The sequence below is a fragment of the Corylus avellana genome, chromosome ca6, assembly GCF_901000735.1.
Source record: "Corylus avellana chromosome ca6, CavTom2PMs-1.0".
In the NCBI taxonomy this organism is placed as follows: domain Eukaryota; kingdom Viridiplantae; phylum Streptophyta; class Magnoliopsida; order Fagales; family Betulaceae; genus Corylus; species Corylus avellana.
This window is the reverse complement of record NC_081546.1, coordinates 28,977,081-29,000,870: the sequence shown is the minus strand read 5'-3', so window position 1 is coordinate 29,000,870 and position 23,790 is coordinate 28,977,081. Positions and strand designations below refer to the sequence as shown.

At 36.0% G+C, this 23,790-nt stretch overlaps 2 protein-coding genes across 2 annotated transcripts; one reads left to right on the top strand and one right to left on the bottom strand.

Annotated features, from left to right (window-relative positions):
- The first annotated feature begins 1,645 nt into the window (after nucleotides 1-1,645).
- LOC132183586 (uncharacterized) lies at nucleotides 1,646-4,169 on the top strand. The gene is made up of 2 exons (XM_059596917.1): nucleotides 1,646-2,937; nucleotides 3,832-4,169. Exons 1-2 carry the CDS (start codon nucleotides 1,739-1,741, stop codon nucleotides 3,884-3,886), a joined length of 1,254 nt encoding a protein of 417 aa, XP_059452900.1. The 5' UTR covers nucleotides 1,646-1,738; the 3' UTR covers nucleotides 3,887-4,169.
- A 9,536-nt stretch (nucleotides 4,170-13,705) lies between these two features.
- On the bottom strand, nucleotides 13,706-14,256 carry LOC132185564 (uncharacterized). The gene is made up of 2 exons (XM_059599325.1): nucleotides 14,004-14,256; nucleotides 13,706-13,944 (listed from the first exon to the last, which is right to left on the bottom strand). Exons 1-2 carry the CDS (start codon nucleotides 14,254-14,256, stop codon nucleotides 13,706-13,708), a joined length of 492 nt encoding a protein of 163 aa, XP_059455308.1.
- Nucleotides 14,257-23,790: the final 9,534 nt, after the last annotated feature.

The window sequence follows — 23,790 nt, the reverse complement described above, 5'->3', positions numbered from 1 at the left end:
TTATCATAGTTGGACTAGGACCTAAATCTCTGAATTTCCTAGGATTATTAGGGCTTTTAGGACTCTCCTAAGCCCTATAAATAGACATTTAAGCCTCACAACTCAGTACACAATTTGAATGAGACAACTTTGGAAAGAGGAATTGGAGACTACTTCAAGAAGTCGTTTTTGGTTCTTTCTTTCCCTCTTCGTTCTCTTTTATTTTAATTATGTATAACTAACTCTTAAAGAGGGTTAAATTGAAGCCATAATTATGTTTATTTAATATTTCAATATTGGCGCATTTGTGATAATCATATTGTGTTGCTTAACTTGATTAATTCCTGTTTTCTTGAATTCGTTATATGTATGTGATTGGCCATTATATGCATGTGGTATGAACTAGTTAATTAAATTAATTTGGATGACCGAATCCTAGGTTTAATAAGAGTAACAAAAGAAATTCATACCGGGTTCTTGAGTTAATCAACATGGGGAATCGGGAGTAGACACCCATGCCCTAGGCCTCATGTGTTTGTCGATTTTCACATATTTATGCTTTCTTAAAGAACAACTTAGTAGACACCCATGTTAAATCATTTAAGAAAGAAAATAATTAGAGTAGACACCCATGCCTAATTCGTTGCTTAGAAAAATCAATAGCTTAAGAAGTAGACACCCATACCCTTAGGTTGGCAAACATTAAGTATTCATAACATGATTGGATTATTGACATATTATTATATTATCTAAATATGATTAGTGGTGGATATCAATGCCCTACCTTTCATTTATCTTTATATCTTTTTATTTCTTTTTCATAATATCAATTTAGTAACAATTTGATATTTTTCTAAATTGTAAAACAAAATCAACAATCCTCGTGGGATCGATCTGGTACTTATGCACTATACTATCGTTTGATCTTATGTACTTGCGAGTAAAACGTACCAAGTATTTGCCTATTTATTTAGGTGAGTATTTGGCACAACAAGTTTTTGCCTGGCAAGGGCTGGTAAGTGCCTAAGTCGTGGGAATGGTTTTTGTTGGAGAATGGGTTCTAACGCGTTTTTTGAATTTTTTTTGAATTTTTGATATATATTTTTTTAATTTGGGGTAAACGTGATATGTGCCCCGTCATCAGCGTGCTTACTGTTCACATACGCCGATGCCTCTTATATCATTACTCCCCTTACATTACATAAACGCAAGACCGGTAGGTGCATTCAATTTTTTTTTTTTTTTTTTAGATAAAGGGTGCATTCAATTGCCAACTAAGTTGGTATTGGTTACGTCCCAAGAGATAGTTCAATTAGCCGGGACCACGCCTAATGAATCAGAGGTCACTAGTTCGAATTCTCCTCCTCCCTCTTGTACGGACATGTCCAAAAAAAAAAAAAAGTTGGTATTGGTTACACCATTAACGCGCATGGGTCTCATCAAAAGTGTGGGCTGTCCGTTGGAATCAGACCCAATTATTTCGACCGTTGGGTTTTGGAGACCAAAGACCAAGAAATTTGGGCAAGCATGAAATTTTTTGAGGACCACATTTTCTCTTTGGGTTTCGAACTAAATGGGCCAAATAAAAAACTCATATGGGTTAAAAAAAAAAAAAAAAAAAACCCAAAACAAAACCAAATTCGGCCCAGCCAAAGGAAGTTACGCCCTTTTTGTAATCTTGTTTCAGTGACGTTTCATCTTCCAAGCTAACCGCTGCGCTCGCCGTTCTCCAAGCAACCGTCCTCATCCCAAATACTCCATGGAGATGGAGGGATCCACGATGCCAGGGTTATCGAGGCCATCAAGTGATGATTCATCACCATCTATTTGTTACGACATCGTTTTCCATATGCCTATTGGAGCTGTGGGGGGGGAGGCGGTTCATTCGAGGTGGTATAAGATTACTGTTCATGCGGGCGGTTCTCAGGAGGTCGACGGTGAGAAGCTGCAGATGATCAGTCCATTTTGGAAAGGAAATCATCACCAGGACTACAGTTTTGCAACCCTAGGCTCGGATTTGTACTGTGTTGGTGGTCATCGCTGCTATCGTTCTGTTGCTGAGTACGATTCTGATTCGCCTCTACCGTTTGTTCGCAATGTCTATAAGTTAGACATTAACCATCCTGATAATAATTGGGTTCCTGTTCCTAAAATGATTTGTCCCAGACTCCAACCCCACACCTTCGTCATTGGGGGTAATAAGCTGTTTGTGTGGGATGGTCACTATTGTTGTTTTCCACCTGTCCGCTTGGAAGATAATGCCTTTGACGATGAGGTATTTAACGATCCCATTATTAATTATAGCTCATCGGATGATGAGCTATTTGACGGTTTCGTTATGGATTATACTTTTCCAACTACGATCCCGGATGCTGAGGTATTTGACCCGATTCTTAATGAATGGGAAGTGTTGCCTGATCCTCCCGGTAGAATGCCATACGACGGCTTTATTATTGCAGCTCTTGAGAATCCAGACAGGATTCTTGTTGCTTCATCATGTTTTCCGGGGGATAGTGATCATAGATGGGCTGATTTCTATACATATGACGTGGGGGATGGTTGTTGGCGAGAGCTTGAGCGTCATCAGCGCAAGTTACACCGTCATTGTCCTCTAGGATGGTGTGGAAAGCCTTTAACGGTAGCCAATACTTTATACTGGCTTCTACATAATGCTCGCTTGCTTGCCTACGATCTAGAGTTGGATGTGTGGTTCTTAGGCAATCTGAGTGTTCTGGGAAATTCGTTTTTTAATGAAGATGACCCCTCGTTTATTCCTAGTTTTGTCCATTTAGACAACCACAGGTTTTGCTTTTTACAACGTGCGTCTGATTCTTGTCTTCACTGCAGCATAGTTGATGTCTCTCGTAAGCTCAAGGAGAGGAGGTTGGATATAACGGTTGTTTGCCTCCTTGAATATAAGATGGACCACGCCACTCGCATATCGGATTGCCTTTTACTGTAAGTAGTGTCTTGCTTAATTTCCCTAATTTCCATTATCCTCGATCTCTGTTTTTTTACCAAACACAAACATTTTCTGTGCACAACTAGTTAATTTTCTATAACTTCTTCTGCAGTACCATATATTGTTTTCTCTAACTAATAGTACTGATGCATAGTTCTTGAGAACATATGATGGTTAATATAATTGAAAATTTTATTCATAGCTTTTGAGTTGGATGAGCAATATTATTCTCAATTTTTTCCAATTAAATTTTATGACCATCCGTGGCTATTTCTATTTTTTGTTTTTCTGTGACATTTTCTTCAATTCAGGAGGAGAAAATTTCTTAAATTTGTGACTTAAGTTACTGGATCCATTAAACCTTTGTCAATATATAAAGCATGTAGCTATAGACACTATACTGTGAATTTCTTGCGGTTTTTATAGTCTTGCAGAAGGTGGGCTTGTCCAAGTGTCGTTGCTTTTGCAATAAACTCTTAGACATACCATTCTTACCCTAGTTGTCTCATTGTGGTATTAATAGTTTGAAGGTGTTGCACACCTGCTAGCTTGGATGTCGAAACATGCTTGGTTTGTAAATTTTTTTTGGAGAAATGTTCGTGGACATGAAATTGTAGTTCTCTACAAGATCCTTAGAATCTACAAGAAATGCGCATGGACCTAAAATTTAGACACCTACAATATTTTAAGAGTCTACAATATTTATCAAAAGTTAACATATGACTCTCTTAATGTAGTTCTTGAGCATGATGTACCTCTAATAGGACCAGTGGTGCTGCCATCAAATTTTTCCCTTAAACCGTGCACTAGGAGGAACAAATTTGATGTGCAGATAAGAATGACATTGCTGTTAGCATATGTGCAAGTGCTAATGAGTGTTAAACTTGCAGGGGTAAGCAAAGCAGAAATGAAGTGCAAATTAGAGAAGAAGCCAAGCAAGAATGAAGTACGAGGAGTAAGGAGATTTATGATTGTAGGTTGCTTTCTTAATCTACTATAGTCTAGGGTTAGGTATTCTCTATTCCATTCTTATGCAAGCATTTTATTGAGAAGGTCATGACATTGTCCAATGCTCCCGTCGGAATATGTTTTATTTTTTTCCCCCTGCATGAGAACTATTTTTCACCCATGTTTGATTAAAAGTTATATGTTGAGACTCCATATAGAAAATATTATCTACAGTAAAAATTATTATCCTGTTTGAATAATTAATGTAAATATCCCTACTTGAGCATTCTTTGCCATTCTTTTATAAGCAAATTAGTGATAAAGAAACAGTAGTAGGTAAGAGGCAACCCCAGATGTCATGTGAGGCTAAGGAATGCATAGGTCTTCTATAAACTGGCTTAAATAAACAATGCCATAGCGGTCAAGATACTAGATCATTTCTTCATTTCTGATCATTGTCAATTCTGAAAATAATTGCAACTTTTTTATATTCCATGTGATTTGATTTTTGATGTCTATCTGTTTGCAATTAAATAGCGTTACTGCTATTAAATTGCAAGTTTTTTTTTTTCGTTAAAAAAAAAAAATAAAAAATAAAAAATAGCGTTATTGCTGTTCCTCTAAGCATATAAGAATGAGGTGAAGTATGTGTATAGCTCAAATCCCTCAAAAAAATTCTGATTTTCGCATGGATTTAACTATCATGCACAACATGCTCTTATGCAATTTTTTATTTTTAAGTTTCTCTTTTTGTCTTTAGTGGGGCCTTTCTTTGTATACTTCCTATGTACTAAGGTTGCGCCATTTTGCACTTTTCAATGAATTACTTATTTATAAAAAATAAAAATAAAAATAAAAAAAAAAAAAAATGCTCTAATGCATTTTTTTCTGTCATCAGATTAATAAAAAATGGGATCAACTTTTGACTCCATTAGTCCTAGAATATCAACTCTTATATAAAAGTTGAGATATCTTTGTCAAGCTTTCAGTTTCCCGTTAGCATGTTCCAAAATGTTCTTTAACGATTCGACACATCGGTGAGAGATAATCTATAAATTACTATACAGTATTTCACATGTCATTATTCCCAAAACAGTCATATTATTGATTTAAGCGAAATGTGTTAGAGAAGTGTCTTATAGCAGTTGAGAACGCAACAATGCACAACAATAAATGTTAACAAATGTACATTATTTGTAGGTGGGAACTAGGAAGTAGTTAGAATTGCTACATAATGCAATGCTTTTAAGTAAATATACAAGCATTATTTTTTCAATGGCGTCTGAAGTTGGCGGTTTGAGGCTGTAATAAACTCATGGTTGATGATAAACAAAGTTGCATCAACTTGGAGTTGTTGGATAGAAGTCACCTCAAGCAGTTCTGATAAAGCCTGATGATGGATTTCTTAGCACGTAAGCTAGGAGCACTCACAGTGATTTATGCACTTCTTCCATTTTAGTCAAATTGTCTTAGCTTAGCAAATCATTAAGATGCCTGCCCATCGTATTAGCCATTCTGGTTCCATTCGTGAACAGCGTCAAGCAACATGCATGTGGCGTGACAGTACTGTACACAAAGGCATTTTATCTTATTTGTTTCTCTCACCCTGTACTTGCCAAATCAAAAACCTGTAACCTTCTACCTCCTTTTGCTTGCCGTGAAGCCAGTATCATCTAATGGGGGAGAGCTACAGAAAAAAACTGATGTGTTTAGCTATGGAGCTCTGGTTCTTGTGGTGGGTAGTGGAAAATCTATTGAGAAAGATACTGTAGTTGGGAAAGTAGAGGTTAGCAACAACTTGGTGGAATGGGTTTGGAGTTTACACAGAGAAGGGAAGTTGTTAGCAGCGGCTAATGTGAGGACGGGGAACGAATTTCTGTTTGAATTGTCCATAATTGGAACTCTTAGGCATCAAATTCTTGTTTGGCTTCAAGGTTGGTGCCACGAGAAGGGTGAATCTTGTTTGGCTACTACCTAATGCCCAATGGAAGCCTTGATAAAGCTTTGTTCTAAGCGAGAACGACTTTACCATGGCCTCGTAGGCAAAAAGTTTTATTAGGGGTCGCCTCTGCTCTGGCCTATTTGCATCAAGAATGTGAAAACCTGGTGATGTGGCTAGTGGAAGAAGACCCATTGAGAAAGATACCGCAGATGGGTAAGTTTGGGTCAACAGCAACGTAATGCCTCCATTTTAGTTCTATGAATTTTGATTTCCCTGTGCAGTATGGCGAAGGGTTGGTATGTGTTGAAGTTTTGTTGGTTTTGGTGTTATGGGTTCGTTCCATTAATGGGTTTCGGAGTATAGATGTTGTCTATATTGGGTTGCAACGGTTTCGGTGGGATGGATTTTGCATTATTGGTGATACATGATTGTTGTTTTGGTTTGGTGTGATGATTGGTTGATTTTGGGTGATGCTTTGTTGGTAATGGTGGTGGTTATCTGGCAGACGGGTGTTCCATTTGGTGTTTTTGGTGGCGATGGTTTTTAACCAAAATAAATAAAAGAATTCAATATATATATATATATATATATATATATATAGTAGAAGTTTAGATAAGCAGTGGAATTCAGGTTTTGAAAAGTGGCTAGGTAGAAAAAAGTAGGTTTTGATTGGCCATTTTGCATAGAAATTTTACAGGAATGCTGCTCTAATAAGTACCATTCTTCTCAAATTTAAAATTTCAACCATACGACAATTGGTTGAATCATCTCCAAGTTAATGAGGTTAAATAAGCATTGTAGAGTTGTCATTTGAGGTTTGCTTGCTTTAGATTTTTCCCCTTTCATGTTGTATAGGATCAAAAAACGTGGTTAATTGAAGAAATATTAAATCAAATAAACACATAGGTCCACCTACCCCATGTTGCATATGCATTGCTTAGAAGCTCAGAGGTATCAGAGTATGTGGGATCTAACTCAATTAGTTTTTTAAGTGCAATCACATACGGTTGACTGTCCTCATGCATCTTAGATTTGCTAAGCAAAGCACCCATAGTAACACATCAGGTTGTATGGTTGTCGACAAACAACACCCTCTGCAGGATCTACCTGCCCGAAGCAAGTAGGCTTTGCTGCCCTCCCTGCTCTTTGTCGGTGCCCGAATTGCTTGGGCCATTAGCGGTCACCCAAAAAATTATCAAAGAAGGATTCCACCTCGTCCTTCCTACTTGATAAGATCTAAAGACTAAAGAGATTTAAAGAATGCAACCTCAACCCACTACAACACAATATTAAGAAACCATAGTACTATAACAATTACAACACAATAAGCAGCATCCAATTATTGGGTCAATAATAAGAGTTTGCAAGGGTCCAGCCCGAGGATGCTCAAGACCAAAAGAATTTGCCTTTTACTGTAAGTAGTGTCTTGCTTTCCCTTTCCATTATCCTAATCTCTTTTTTAACCAAACACAAACATTTTCTGTGCACAACTAGTTAATTTTCCATAACTTCAATCTCTTTTTTAACCAAACGCAAACATTTTCTGTGCACAACTAGTTAATTTTCCATTACTTCTTCTGTACCATGTATTGTTTTTTCTAACTAATAGTGATGCATCCTGGTGGGGCTGATAAGTGGAAGTTCATATTTAGTTTATAACACCAATAGCAAAATCTATGCATGGTCTCCTTTGATATCTATAAATTATCAGGTGTGCATAAACCAATCTTCAAAATTCTGATGATAATCTAGAATAGTAATGCTGCCTCTCATTTTTTTTTTTTTTTTTTTATTTTTTGGGTGAGCCTCTTGGTGTATTTCCTTGGCTCCATGTCTTTTACAATGAATTTCTTAAATAGGAGATATTAATTGCTTGGATTTGATTATCAAAATAAGCATGTTTTTGCAAAGAACTTTCTTGAGAACATATGCTTTTTTAAAAAAAAAATTAATGGGGGAAAGGTGATAGTTAATATAATTGAAAATTTTGATTCATAGTTTCGTGAGTTGGATGATCGAGCAGCATTATTCTCAATCTTTTTCGAATGAAATTTTATGAGCATCCCTGGCTATTTCTATTTCTTGTTTTTCTGTGACATTTTCTTCAATTCAGGAGGAGAAAATTTTCTTTAATACTTATTTTTTTTTAAGTTTTTAAAATTTTTCTAACACTTACATAATCTAAATTTGCAAAACCTAAACTAAATTAAGACTTGTCCAACGTGGCAATAACTGACGCGTTGTTATTTATTGACGTGTTAAATTTGACAAGTCACTAATTTGTGACGTGTCAAATTCAATATGTTGCTAAAGTCTTTAGTGACGTGTCACTAATTAACACGTCAAGAAATAGTGACGTGGCGAAAAGTGGGTTACTGTAGACACGTCAATAAATCCCTTCTTTTTTTTTGTGGTGGCAGTATTTCTAGAGATTAATGGTACATCACTACACAAGTATCTATGCATTTCTCTTACACCATCATATTCAACATATGAAAAAGGCAAGTAATGCTTAATAATTGTAGCAACCAACAATATATCTTTTAAGACAAAATTACTCACAAAGATCCTTAACCTCTAGATAGGAGCAATTGTTGAATATCATGATCATTTCTCACTCCACAAACCTTCATATGCTACTGTAGATTTTCAGTTCCATGTGAACTGTTAGCTATATATTTATGATCACAAAACTTGCATTTTGCCTATATCCATGAGTCATTAGGGTCTGTACAAGGAAGTTCGTCAAAATGGGTCCAAACTATTGAGGTCTTCTTACACTTCCTCTAGACCTTTTTTTTGGTCATCGGATTTGTATGAATAGAAGGATTTTCTATTGCATTTATTTCAACCACATCTTCATTGAATACAACCGAATCTTCGTTAATCACCTACACACATAATCGTTAATAAGTTAGTTACAGATAAGTTCAAGACTTCAAGTAAGTATCAGATCAAATTCAGTAATACTACCACAAAACTAAAATTAAGTAAGCATTAATTCTTTGTCATTAATTCACAATATCAGGTTGTTGACAAAGTTTAGATTAACAGCAAATGGACCATTTCAAGAACAACAATCGGGTTATATACATGTTTTCTTAGAAACAGAGTTTAGAATAACAATTATAGATTTTTATACAGATTTTTGTTAACTCGTTCTTTGCCATATCACATATTCACAAGACATATTTATACCGGAAATGAAAAACAAAATCAGAGTTTAGAATAACAGCAAATAGACCATTCATCAAACACATTGTACGCATTTATTTATCAACAATTTTCAATTTTAACAAATACCCATTTCAAAAACAGCAATCGAGGTATATACATGTTTTTCTTAGAATTAGAGTTTAGAATAACAACTATAGATTTTTATAAAGATTTTTGTTAACTCGTTCTTTGCCATATAACAGATTCACAAGACATATTTATACAAGAAGTGAAAAACAAAATTAGAACATGGGAGAGCAAGAGAGAGATACATACCGGATGCGACATTGGCGCTGAAGAGAAGAGAGAAAGAGCGGTAGAGTGCAACATCGGCGGCGCAGCAGAGAGAGGGGGAGAGCGGCAGAGTGCAACGTCGATAGTGAGTGAAGAGCGGAGAGAGAGAGAGCGGTGAGCGGAAGAGAGTGAGTATGTGAGAGGGAGAAACTGAGAAAGAGAGGAAAATCAATGGAGAAAGAAGAGGGGGGTGCAGTGTGAGGAGAGGCTGGAGAGCTGGAGAGGAAAAAATGATTTAGGTTTAAAGGTCCTCTGTCCTTTTTCTGTTAGGTAAAAAATAAAAAAATAAATAAAAAATAACCGTGTCTGGCAGGTTACCCACGGGTGACCCGTGACACGACCCGCCAGACACAAAATAAACAGGGCATAAATGGATCAACCCGTTTATGACCCAAACCCGTTTATGGTAAACCCAAACTCGGTAATTTCGTGTCAGGTTGTCTAGTCGTATCAAAATTACCAGCCTTAAAGTGCCATGGGAATCAGGGGTAATTGTAGGGGATAAAATCTACTATGGGTCCCACTCAAGTATCATGAGATTATCTCTTAACCACCTCCCACTATCTATCAACCGCCTTCCATTATCTTTAAAGCACATCCCGTTATCCCTCAATTAACTGAAGGTGAAACATCCAGATAATGGTTATATAAAATCCAATAAAAGGGATCGATAAAGATCATTTTGAATAGGGAGACCAAAAAGCTCATTCTCAATATATTCTTTTTATTATGTAGCACATGCTATATTTTTCACTTCAGACAAAATATGCTAACGTAAGCATCAGAGTGTCTCCAGCTAAGGCTAGGAGCTTTTGACACTCTTGCTATTTTGCAGGCAATCGATTGTTGGTCAAGCCATACCAAAAACTGCATCAACATACTGTATTTTATCGTTTGGGTTTGTTGTAGGGGTACCCATCCCTTTGTTGAATAGAGAAAAAAAAAAGAAAATGAAACCTAAAATTTTGAAATCATGCGTAGTAGCATACTTTCATCATTTTTTATTTTTTTTTATTTTTTTATTTAAGGAGGATAGTTTAAACCAACAAAATGCGGATGGAACATGGATAGTTTGCTACTCAATCCATAGCATTACATTCTTAGGGCCTGTTTGAGAATGCGTTTGAGGGGCCTAAAAGTGCTTTTAACACTCAAAAAGTTCATTTAAAGAAAAAAGTACTCGTTTAGTAAAAAAAATTAAAAGCGCTTTTAAGAGTCCAAAAAGTCTAAAAATGATTAAAACACATATTTGACAAAAGCTTAAAAGTGAAGTTTTTGCCCAAAAGCCTTTTTTTACTTAAAAACTTTATTTCTCAAACGCAATCTCAAACACTCTCTCTGTTATAAAACGGCGCCGTTTTATCCCATATATATTCATCGCTTCTGAAAAACCCTAGCCTAACTCAGATCAGATTCTCTCTTGCCATCAAAGACCCAAACGCCGTGGTCCGTGACTTTCGGCTCTCAGATCTTCCGCCGGGACTCCTCTCAGATTTTCCTGTTGTTACACTATTACTCCTCTCCTCTCAGATTCTCTCTCATTTTTGGCGTTCTTTTAGTTTTTTGTTTATTTTTACGGACTATATCTCTGATTGGTTTTGCTGCTTTTTGGTATTGTGTTTGGAGTTTTTTTGGTATTCTGAATTTAGATAATGCGATTGATTATAAGTTTAATTTTGGGACACTCTTGATTTGTTCTCTAGATTTTTCATTCTGAACTTCTGTTCCACCCTTGAAATTGTAACACCAACACCGTTCTCCACCGCCCACGAATACTCCATGGACGCATCCATGATGCCAGGTCAGCGGTCACCATTAGATGAATCATCACATCGCCCTCCTACAATTCCTTCTTTTCCTTACGACATCCTTTGTTGCATGCCTATATTTAAGGACGTGGATTCTCATAAGAAGTTGATTTCGAGATGGTATACAATTAAAGTTGAGGCCGACTGTCCTCTGAAGGTCGATAGTGAAGATAGTGAAGAGATCTTTCCATTTTGGGAAGGTGAACTACCAAATTGCTCTAGCTTTGCAGCCATAGCCCCCGATTTGTGTTGTTTCGGTGGCAATCGTGACTTTTATCCTGATCGTAATCCATCGGTTTCTGCCTATGCTTGTAAATTGGACGTTACCCGTCCATCAACGGAGTGGATTCCTGTTATGCCAATGAAATATCCTAGACTCGATGCTCACGTCTTTGCAGTAGACGGTAAGTTTCATGTGTTGGCTGGAGATATGACTAATTCTTGTTCAAACGGCCTGGAACTTGAGGTTTTTGACCCGTTGACTCAAAAATGGGAAGAAGTGCCTGATGATCCTCCACTTCCGGTGGAATCTCAATTTATTTCTGCAGCTCTTGAGAATCCAAACCAGATTCTCGTTGCCACAAAAACAGCACAATGTCCTCGTTTTTCAAGGACTTTTATGAGTACTTTCTATGCATATGATGTGCGGCGTCGTTCCTGGGAGAAGCATGCTGAGCGCATGGTAGATGCCAGATGTCCTCTGGGATATAGGGGAAGGGCCGTAGCTGCAGTAGGTGATACGCTGTACTGGTTAACAGACGCCACAATGTTGCTTTCCTACAACTTAGCGCAGGACCTGTGGCTCAAAGGGAGTCTGAAAGGTGTAGGGATATCATTTCTGGATAAATATGATGACCCCTACACACCTGGTTTCGTTCATCTGGAGAACCAAATGTTCTGCGTTTTGCAGTGTGCATCTTCTTCTGAACATGAGCGTGTCACTGTTCATGTTGAGCCCACGTCGAGGAAGAAGTTGGTTAGAAAATATTGAAGCACGGGGGAAGAGAATTATAATTCTAGGTTGCTTTCTTAATCTCTTATGTTTTCATTTTTTTTTCTTGTGTGAGAACTGTTACTCACTCACGTTAGCTTGGTTTGATTTGATGAGGGCACTGAAAACATGTATGCACAAAAATAATTTTTATTTTGTGATGAATTTTAATTTAAAGTTATTTGTTGAGGCTCCCCATATAGAAATGTATTATTGTTTTTCTTTCCTTTTTTTTCCGGTTGGCTTTAGCTTTAGCCCCACTTTTTCGTACAAGAACAATTTTGCTTTCAGTTTAGAATATTTACATCTGGTTCAACAAATATTTAGTTAAAACTTAGATAAAAAAACACATTTTTTTTTTTAGCTATCAACTTTTTCTAAACACTTACATCTGGCTTAGTATTTTAGCTATTCACTTTCATTTTTTCATTTAAAGTGCTTTTTATTTTTATTTTTATTTTATCTACTTTCCATATTCATAAAGAAGACAGAGAACACAAATGTTATATATATATATATATGTACACACACTAGGCTCACCAAATCTTTTGCCATTTTGTTGTTGAGTCGGATGTGGAGCATTTTTTGCTACAAAGCTAGACAAAATAGCTTTTTAGCTATTTTGTTGAATCCAATGTGAATACTCTTAAAGAGCTGAATTCCATACTTTTGGCCCATGCATAGGAGTTGCATTTTAGACTACTATGCATTTCAGATGCATCATTGAGCTCACACCCCACAGAGAAGTTGTGACTTACTTGTGTTGTGGGATGTACCTCCGAGATTTAATCTTTAAGGTGAATACATAAAGTAGCCATCTCTTAGAGGGGTTCATTGTTGTCTTTTTAAAAAAAGAAAGGTATTTGATAGATTGACTATATTTTTAAGAATAAAAAATTTCAATTTTGAAACTATAAATTTTTTAAAATGTAAGAATTAACTTGAAATGCAATACCCAATTTCGGGGATAGTGTAAAAGCATGGACAAACAAAACCATGTGGAGGTAGGTGAATAATGTTACAATTCCCTTTTGTACCCATCTAATAATGATGTGGCTCTTAAAATTACTATTGGACTTGTGATTGATTATTATTAAATTTTGATCAAATGGTGATTTTAGGAGGCACATAATTTTTGGAAGGACACAAGAAAGACTTCTAGAATCACTTGAGGTAATTAAGTAAGTTATGCAAGATAAGGATTCTCTACAATTTTGAAGAAAATGTAAATTTTTAAAGTATGAGATGTAATTTTTAAAATTATAATTAGATTAAAATTCAATAGTGATCAAACTCAAATTTAATAGTGATTTTAAAAGCCATATCAATTTTAAGAGATAAGAAAAAGATAGAAGTTGGTCCTATATATATATATATATATATATATATATATATAATCGCCTATTAATCGTATTCGCGTATTTGAGAAGCAGTTTTTAAGTCAAAAAACACTTTATGACAAAAGCATTATTTTTAAATTTTTGCCAAAAATACGTTTTAATAATTTTTGGACTTTTGAACCCTAAAAGTGCATTCAATTTTTTACACGAGCATGTCAGATTTGATTAGGTTGTAGATTCCATCTCACGAGTAGGAGAAGGCAAAGGAGTGTAGTAAGGCGACGAAGCACAAGGCGTTGAAAACAGCGTCGCTTCATCCACATCGATCGTCATGAACACCACTGGCAATGAGCTTGACACCCCAACGACCCCAACGCGCTCCTCTGTAATCACCCTCTTCGATTTCGTCTTCCCTTTCTCCGAAGAAGAACAGTTCTCACAGTCCACACCCTCTCTCTCCTCCTCTATCGTAAACAAAAACCTAGACAATGTACAATCCCCGCCACTTCAAAACGTTGTCGACCTCCGCTGTTTCTCTTGTGTGGAGAGGGAGAAGGAGCTTGCTGGGGCTCGATGCGGGATTGATTTTTCCAGCAGAAAAAGTAGAAGAGCTCCTTTGAGGGGTTGTAGAGTGAATTCTCCTCGCCATCAAAGACTCTCTTTCCACGGATCCTTCTCCGTCGCCGGAGCATGCAGAAGAGCAGAGCGAGTATGGCTACAAGAGAGACTACAAACACCACAGTGAGTGCCGAGCAAAGCTTGCTCAGACCGATCATGGTGGATATTTTATCAAAGAATTGTTTTGGTTTGGAGTTTCTATGAGATTGTTGCCACCCGGCCGGGACAGTTAGACATAGTTGGCGGGCTAAGGTTGCCGTTGGTGGACCCGCATTTAAAATTTGAACTAGCTAGGTGGACGAGAGTTTAGTTCACATGGGGTAGGTGTGTTTGGCAAAGGAGTGGCCGAACTCGACCGAAAGACCTAATTTTTTTTGAAAAAAAAAAATTAAACCCTAATATTCTTAGTTTTTACATCACATCAATCACTTTATATTACTATTCAAATAAAAAAATCACTACAAAACAAATTTTTACACTTTTTTATACAAAGTATTCTTACTTTTTTTTTTTTTTTTTCTTCTTCTTCTTCTTCTTCTTCTTTTTACATCAATCAAATCTATTATAATTTCAGTCCACTTCTTTTTCAACATTGATAGACATAGACCGCACAATTGTCAATTGTATTTTTGACCATACGATGATACGTACATTAATACTGACACTGACAAATGCCGGTTGGTGGTCGGGTAGGTCGGTTGGCAAGTTCAATGCCAATTACACAACACAGAATAAGTATATTGGTTCATCTAAATCAATGGGTTGGGACATACGTACAAAAAATGTATCAATGTTTACCCCTGTAGCGAGGGGTTAAATTACAGCCACGGCCCACTAGGAGTGAAAAACACAAAGCTTTTCCTTTAAAAAAGCCCTCCATCGTCTAAAACCAAAATTAATTCTATTATTTTATGTGTGAGTTGAGTTGAATATTGGTTTTTGGAATCCAAATCAAATTATTCGGGTTCGGGAGCTCAACTAGAAATAACCTCCCAAATTACATTGAAATTGGAAGCTTAAACAAGTCGTTGCATCTAATCCATCACGTAATAGCTATTATTGGCTGACACCCACCATCAAAACAGACAAATCCAGCCTATCCCGACCGGGATCCCCTCGAAATCCTAGGAAATTCAAGCCCTATAATTCTCAATCTAAATCGTTGGATGTGGATTCCCTCGAATTCTTAGAGAATTTTGAGCCCTCTATTTCTCAATTTGGACCGTTGGATGTTGATCAAATGGTCCATATTATTTTACTAATAAAAATTATTAAAATAATATTTAAATTTAAAAAATAAATCAAAATTAAAATAATAAAAAATTATTAAATAAATAAAAAACTATTTACACTGCCCATCTCTCTCCCCCAGTACTGTCTTCTCTTCCTGGTGATGTTTGATAAACGGGTTAGCCTAGACACTGTAGTTGATGTAGATTGATATGAAAAAAAAATAAAAATGTTTGGTATAAAAAAATGAAAAAGTGGTATGAAAAAATGAAAATTTTTTTGACATTCATCCTTTAAAAATGGGTCTTCTTAAAATAAATAACTTGACAAGCCGCAAATGTTGCGTATGTCTAAGACATATAGTCAAGTATGACATGGGCTCTTATTCATATGCAGAAATAAAAATGTATTTGTTGTAAGCAAATGAGGGGTTGCCTCTGTTATTATACTATAAAAATATAGTTTTGGTTTGTGAGAAGGTTAGGTATAATCCCAACGACAATCGCCTATAAGTTTTAATTGATGTAGAAAACTAATACTTTAAGAGAAATGCTAAAGGCCCAACTTTTTTGCCCAACAAAAGTTCAACTTTTACCCTTTATTTTTTTTCTAAAAAAAACAAAATGAAAAATGGAAAAAATGTCTGAAGCAGCCCTATCTATTTTTTGCCTTTCTTTTATTTAGTATTTTTTTAAAAATGAAAAATAGTATTTTTCTTCATAATAATGACATTTTCTTGAAAAAAATGACATTATTATGAAAAAAAATACCATTTTTCATTTTTTTAAAAATACCAAATAAAATAAAGACAAAAAATAGATAGGGTTGCTTAAAACATTTTTTCCATTTTTTATTTTATTTTATTTTTTTAAAATAAATAAGGCAAAAATTGGACTTTTGTTGGGCAAAAAAGTTGGGTCCCTATCATTCCTCATACTTTAATAGGTCATAACTATCATATATGTTCTACCCGCTATATTAAACCCAATATTTTCAACTAAACATTTCATGTTTTCTTTTCTCGTCACTACTTGAAATGAAGAATTTATTTGAGAAACCATCGATGTTAGGAACAAAATATTTTCAACTAAATTTGCGCGAGTTTGCCCAACGTACGTCTAGTTGAGCCCAACAAATTCCGGCATGTATTTTTATAGCCTGGAATTGTGCCTTTGTGGAAACCCAGTGTGAACTTTTATGGATGATTAATATTTTTCTTATCCTTGATAGCACAATATTTACAAATTGTACAAATTATCTGATTATTGGCTTTATCATTGCCAGTACAAGTTTCTATGATACAAATAACACAACTTATTGCCCTTAATTATTATCGGTAATACAAGCTTCAATATATGTTCCAAATAATACAATAAATCTGCCTTACAACACACCATCTTTGATCATTGGCTTTATTGTAGATAATACAAGCTTCTTAACACGGCCTATATTTGATTACAGGCAATATTATTGATAATGGAAGCTCAACCAACTATGGGCGGTTCGCGTTGTGGTTGGTGACGTTGCCGGTGGTGGCGTTGCCGAACTTCGCGTCTCTGCTGAATTTGGCGTCACCGAAGTTGGCGTTGCTGAAGTTGCCACCGGTGACTGTTTTGGTGCCAGTGCAAGCCGGTGCCAGTGCTTTACAAGGACATCCAATAGAAACTGCAACAACAATAAGAATTACAAGTTAGAAAGATGAAAACTTACAAATTCAAATTGGATGAGTCTAATTTCCATAAGAATGGGGTAAAACTCTTACTTTACACCCTTCAATTAACACATCAACATTTCAAAGATAGCTAAAAGACTCTAGCACATCCAATAACTACCTTAAAACATCAACAATCACCCCAAGCTGGTTATAAGAGGCGGCTGAACCACCATAAGGCCTTGAGGCTTCATAATGCACGGGCCGAAGACCTTTTGAGGTGGTTCAACCAATCAAGTGACCAAATATATATATATATAGATACCTGTTTTCCATGCATGCATGACAGACTCATGCCTTACAAGAAAATTAGATTTAAACATAAATAATAAGTTAGAATGATGGAAGATGCATGCACTTACAAGATCACTACAAGAAATTAAGTCTTTAGGGGCGACTTTGAGTCGCCCCTAAAGGTCCTAAAGTGGACGCTGTTGTCAACAGCGTCGACTTTTCGACCCTAAAGGTGTCGACGCTAATAGTCCGACCCTAATGATCAAATGTTTGATTATCAGGGTCCACTTAAAAGTCGACCATAATGATCACTTTTAGCGTCCACTTTATCGACCCTAAAAGTCACAATGTTTTGACCCTAAAGATGATGTACACGGAAGCGAAAGTCGACCCTAATAGGCAAGCATTAGCGTCCACTTTTAGTTAACCATTAGGGTCCACTTTGTCGACCCTAATGGTCCTTAAAAAAAAATAATAATAATAACTATTAGCGTCCAAACTAAAGTGGACGCTGATAGTTAACCATTAGCGTCCACAAAGTGGACCCTCATGGTCCTCAAAAATTTTAAAAAATAAAAATAAAATAAAAATAAAATAAAATAAAATTAACTATCAGCGTCCAAACCAAAGTGGACGCTGATAGTTAACCATTAGCGTCCACAAAGTGGACCCTAATGGTCCTCAAAAATAAAAAATAAAAAAAAAAAAAATAAAAAATAAAAAATTAACTATTAGCGTCCAAACCAAAGTGGACGCTAATAGTTAACCATTAGCGTCCACAAAGTAGACCCTAATGGTCCTAAAAAATTTTTAAAAAAATAATCTGCAATCGATCGCACTTGGAGTGCGATTGATCGCAGTACCAGTAGGTTTTCGACATTTTGCGATCGATCGCAGAACCAGGGAACACTGGTATGAGTAACATACATCGGCTAACTCCTAACCACAATACTTCTAACATATATCAATAATAGTCCCACTAACACATGTTAATTATGAGCAAAAGGAGAAGAGCAACATAGCTAGTTGTGTATGTCAAAAGCAAGCTGCCTCCTATAACTGGATTCTGTTATTTATTGAATGTGTCCTGAACAATTTATCTATTAATCATGACAAGAGTAAAAATATTGTACTCTGTTTTGAGTGAAACCAAAGATAAATGTGGCTAAAAAAATTCAAAACATCAATGTACATATAGTCCGTTTGAAGCTTTCTTTCTTTCTTTTTTTTTCCTTCTGACATGCTTGTTCACATGAAAGCCTCCTCTTTTATTGAACTCTTTGAATTGATTGACAAATTGTTAAGGTTAGTTGTCTGAAATAGTAAGATTTATCTTCCACAGATTAAGCAACCAAGGAATAACTAACTAGAACAATCGGTTGATGAAATATCTGCAAGGGCATCATGAAAACAAAACTCCAACCAACAATATTATCAAATGTTTGAATGAGCATATTAAATGGATTGCAGGATGGCTTAGATATGTGATCTTGAAGGGTCATGGCACATAGCACTTGTGTTAGATAGAAGTACTATATATCCTCATAAGGTAAAGAAAGGTAATGTTCTCAGCTTCTCGCCTCCACCTAGTTTTATTACTTTCACTTCTCCCTTATGAGCCATGGTCAACTCCACAAATCTCTTAGTGATGCTATCTATATGTGTCAGCCTCCCATTCTCAGCCAACAAAGCTACAAGAAATTACAGAGGATTGCATACATCATAGTATGTCTAAGTCAGATTCTTGCAAGAATATGCATTTAAATTATGAATCAGCATAATGCATAGAATCAGTAAAATCGTGAGTTCAACCACAAAGTACAACTCTTCTTACCCAAGAAATTCTTTGTCAGATCAGAAAATTTAAACTCTTCACTCTTGTATCTGCTGGGACTGAGAGATCCTTTGCGAACTGAGCAAAGGTCGGACTTTTCTTAGAAGCCTCTACAAGGTCAAGAAGCTCAGACTCAACCTTTTCCAAAGCATTTCCTTTTACTGCCGCTATGTATAATGCAGATGCATAGTTACCAGATCCCCCAAACATAGCTAGAGGCACCTAATTAGACAGCACACAAACAACACAATGAACAATTAAGCAAACAAATGCATAGACTTGATTAACTGGAACTTGTAATTTAATTTTATCAAGCAAAGCACTCTTTGAAAACCTCAGAACAGAAAATGCTTTAACATATTAACACCTGCAGACTGATTTATCCACAGATACTTCCTCACAACATCAAAGAGAAATAGCCCAAACCTTATTTCTTAATAACTTCTAAGAGACACGTAACCCAAGATCAAATGTAAACACAAAACAGCAACAACAACAGAGCAGCAGTAGAAAGCACAACTCACAAAATAACATACATTGTATGGTAAACAAATTGCCGATATCATATACCCATTTTTATTCCACCAACCAATTTGATCAGTCACATATGAATTGTAACATCAAAAGGCTAAGAACTAGCAATCTACAACAAATTAACTTACAAGAGCACACTAAAATACCTTAGCATATTTATAGTGACCAGAGTCACAATTTCCACTACAATTCCCACAAACCAAGGCCTTCGGCTTCACCAAATCACCAAAAACATTCGAATACGACGCCAGGGGCGGCAAATTGACTCCACTCCTAACTGCATTATGCCTCACGCTTGGGAGAGCCAAAATAGGCTTTGGTGAATTCGGTGACCCCCCTACCCGAACTGCATTTGGGACAGCTCCCTCAATCTTAATCCTAGACATGTCCTCCTCATCCTCCACCACAACCAAACTACTACTATCGATACCCAAAGCCACACCGAAATTGATCAACCCCCACTTCTCCAAGAACCTAAAGACCTTGTGGAGCAAACTAACATCACCCACCAATGATTTTCGGATGTCCGTGAAGGTAAGCCGCCTCGAAGGCTCTTCTCTGTACTTATTGATGATAAAGTCCCTGTATTCCTTGTATATTTTGGGCGTCCTTGAGAAAGAGCTTCCATCGAAGAATTCTCTCAATTTGGCCTTCTCAGTTTCGTGGATTTCGTCTCACAAAAACCAACCTGAGAAAATTCGATTCAATCTCATGTTTGTTAGCCTCCACAAATTCAAGTTAAGTATAAAAATAACAAAACAATAATAAGAATCATAATGTTGAATTCCTTTTTGGGCTCCGAAGAAAAAATCTCTTTGGGCCTCAAACTTTTGCGGAAATTCGCGGTAAGTGTTTTCGAAGAAATTCACAAAGCGAAAAACCAACTAAATTAATCGCTCCCAGAGCTTTCAGAGACAAAATTTCGATCTTTTAACTGAAAGGTTACCTCGAGGATTTTTCTCCCCTTCTTTTTCTTTTTCTTCTCTGGCTTCCCCGAACGATCCACCCTCTCTCTTTCTTTCTCTCTCCCTCTCTCTCTCTCTCTCCCTCTTTCAGCTTCTCAGCAAAGCCTTGTATGAAAGCTTTCGTCGGTCAAAGTTTGGGAGAGCAGGGGTAGAGAGATTGAGAGTGAGAGTGATGAGGGAGGTGAGTGAGAGGGGTGTTAGGGAGGATTCTGTTGTTTTGAAGGTTTGGGGAAAAAAAGACGCGGTTTATGAAATTTTTGATCCGAAAATTTCAGATACCCGCCACTGGATGGCGCTTATTTTTCGCACTCATTAGGGGCGACTCCTAATGAGCCTCAAATTTATTTTTTTTTAAAAAAAAAAATTATACTTATAATTTTTTAATTTTTATTTATTTTATTTATTTTTGTTTTTCTTTATTTTCTCCTGTAATATGTTTTTATTATTATAATATTAACTAATAATTTCCGTTTAATAAATTTTTATAATAAAGATCATTAAGTTGATATTTATCTTATAATTAATTATAAGATCAATACAAAATCCAAAGATAATATAACTAATGCACTAAGATAATATAAAAAGCTTATAGTTCAATTAAATGTTCGATTGAACCTTCAATTGTATTCAGTTTGATCGATCAATTGATCTTATCATGATCAATCTAACTAATTCATTAGGATCAATCGGATGTTTGATCGATCAATTGATTCTATTACGATCAATCGAACTAATTCACTAGGATCGATTGGATTTTCGATCAGATGTTTGATCTTATCACGATCAATCAAATCGATTGGATGTTTGATCGATCGGATTTTCGATCGAACATTTGATTGATCATTTGATTCTATCACGATCAATCGAACTAATTCACTTGAATCGATCGGATTTTTGATCAGATGTTTGATCCTATCACAATCAATCGAACTAATTCACTATGATCGATCAGATGTTTGATCGATCATTTGATCTTATCACAATCAATCGAACTAATTCACTAGGATCGATCGGATGTTCGATCAAACATTTGATCTTATCACGATCAATCGAACTAATTCATTGGGATCGCTCGGATGTTTGATCGAACATTTAATCCTATCACGATCAATCGAACTAATTCAGTACGATCGATCGGATATTCGATCAAACCTTCAATTTCAATTGTTTCAATCATTTGATCTTATCACGATCAATCGAACTAATTCATTATGATTGATCGGATATTCGATCAAACCTTCAATTTCAATTGTTTCAATCATTTGATCTTATCACGATCAATCGAACTAATTCATTATGATTGATCGGATATTCGATCAAACCTTCAATTTCAATTGTTTCAGTCATTTGATCTTATCACGATCAATCGAACTAATTCATTATGATTGATCGGATAGTCGATCAAACCTTCAATTTAATTGTTTCAAGTTTCATCGATCATTTGATCCTATCATGATCGATTGAACAAATGTACTATGATCAAACGGATGTTTGAATAAACCTTTAATTTCAATTGTTTCAATTTTGATTGTCACTTGATCCTATCATTTCATTGTATCACTATCAAAGTTGTTGTACATTATTCAATAAAAATTAAAATAAAATTAAAATAAAAAAAAAAATTAAATTCTGCCTCTCTTTTAACATTCTGTTACTGCGATCGATCTCATATTGGGTGCGATCGATCGCAGTCACAGAATGAACACATTTGTACATTCTGTGACTGAGATCGATTGCAAATTGGGTGCGATCGATCGCAGTCACAGAAAGTACACGTTTGTACATTCTGTGACTGCGATCGATCGCACATTGGGTGCGATCGATCGCAGTCACAGAATGTACAAACGTGTTCATTCTATGACTGCGATCGATCGCACCCAAGGTTAAAATTTTATTTCGTTATATTTAACGGTGCATATTGTGTCACTTTATTTGAAAATTTTAAACAATGTAGTGATATATACAAAATTTTAGTGGATGCTATTGGGCATCAATTTTTTTTTATTTTTTATTTTATTTTTTATTTTTTATTTTAATTTTCCTGCATACTCTTTAGGGTCGACTCTAGAGTCGACCCTAATGATCACTCTTCAGCGTCCACTCTTAGTGGACGCTATTGGTGGTTAAATGTATTTTTTTTTAATTTTTTTTTTTAATTCCTGCACACACTCTTTAGGGTCGACTTTGTCGCCCCTAATACTTAAGCATTAGGGTCGACTTAAGAGTCGACCCTAATGATAACTCTTTAGCGTCCACTAAAAGCGGACGCTATTGGTTATGAATATTAGGTTTTTTTAATTTTTTTTTTAATTCCTCCCCACACTCTTTAGGGTCGACTTTGTCGACCCTAATACTTAAGTATTAGGGTCGACTCTCAAGTCGACCCTAATGATAACTCTTTAGCGTCCACTCTTAGTGGACGCTATTGGTGGTTAAATGGATTTTTTTTTTAATTTTTTTTAATTCCTCCCCACACTCTTTAGGGTCGACAAAGTCGACCCTAATACTTAAGCATTAGGGTCGACACCCAAGTCGACCCTAATGATAGCTCTTTAGCGTCCACTCTTAGTGGACGCTATTGGTGGTTAAATGAATTTTTTTTTTAATTTTTTTTAATTCCTCCCCACACTCTTTAGGGTCGACTCTCAAGTCGACCCTAATGATAACTCTTTAGCGTCCACAAAAAGTGGACGCTATTGGTGGTTAAATGTATTTTTTTTTTTAATTTTTTTTAATTCCTGCACACACTCTTTAGGGTCGACTTTGTCGACCCTAATACTTAAGCATTAGGGTCGACACTCAAGTCGACCCTAATGATAACTCTTTAGCGTCCACTCTTAGTGGACGCTATTGGTGGTTAAATGGATTTTTTTTTTTAATTTTTTTTAATTCCTCCCCACACTCTTTAGGGTCGACAAATACTTAAGCATTAGGGTCGACACCCAAGTCGACCCTAATGATAACTCTTTAGCGTCCACTAATAGTGGACGCTATTGGTGGTTAAATGGATTTTTTTTTTAATTTTTTTTAATTCCTCCCCGCACTCTTTAGGGTCGACTTTGTCGACCCTAATACTTAAGCATTAGGGTCGACTCTCAAGTCGACCCTAATGATCACTCTTCAGCGTCCACTCTTAGTGGACGCTATTGGTAAATAAAATGATTTTTTTTTTAATTTTTTAATT

Coding starts and splice junctions, on each gene's coding strand:
- LOC132183586 (XM_059596917.1), top strand. CDS start 1,739: ATGGAGATGGAGGGATCCACGATGCCAGGGTTATCGAGGCCATCAAGT. Junction 2,938..3,831: donor ATATCGGATTGCCTTTTACT/GTAAGTAGTGTC, acceptor TTAAACTTGCAG/GGGTAAGCAAAGCAGAAATG.
- LOC132185564 (XM_059599325.1), bottom strand. CDS start 14,256: ATGATCGGTCTGAGCAAGCTTTGCTCGGCACTCACTGTGGTGTTTGTA. Junction 13,945..14,003: donor ACACAAGAGAAACAGCGGAG/GTCGACAACGTT, acceptor TGTTTACGATAG/AGGAGGAGAGAGAGGGTGTG.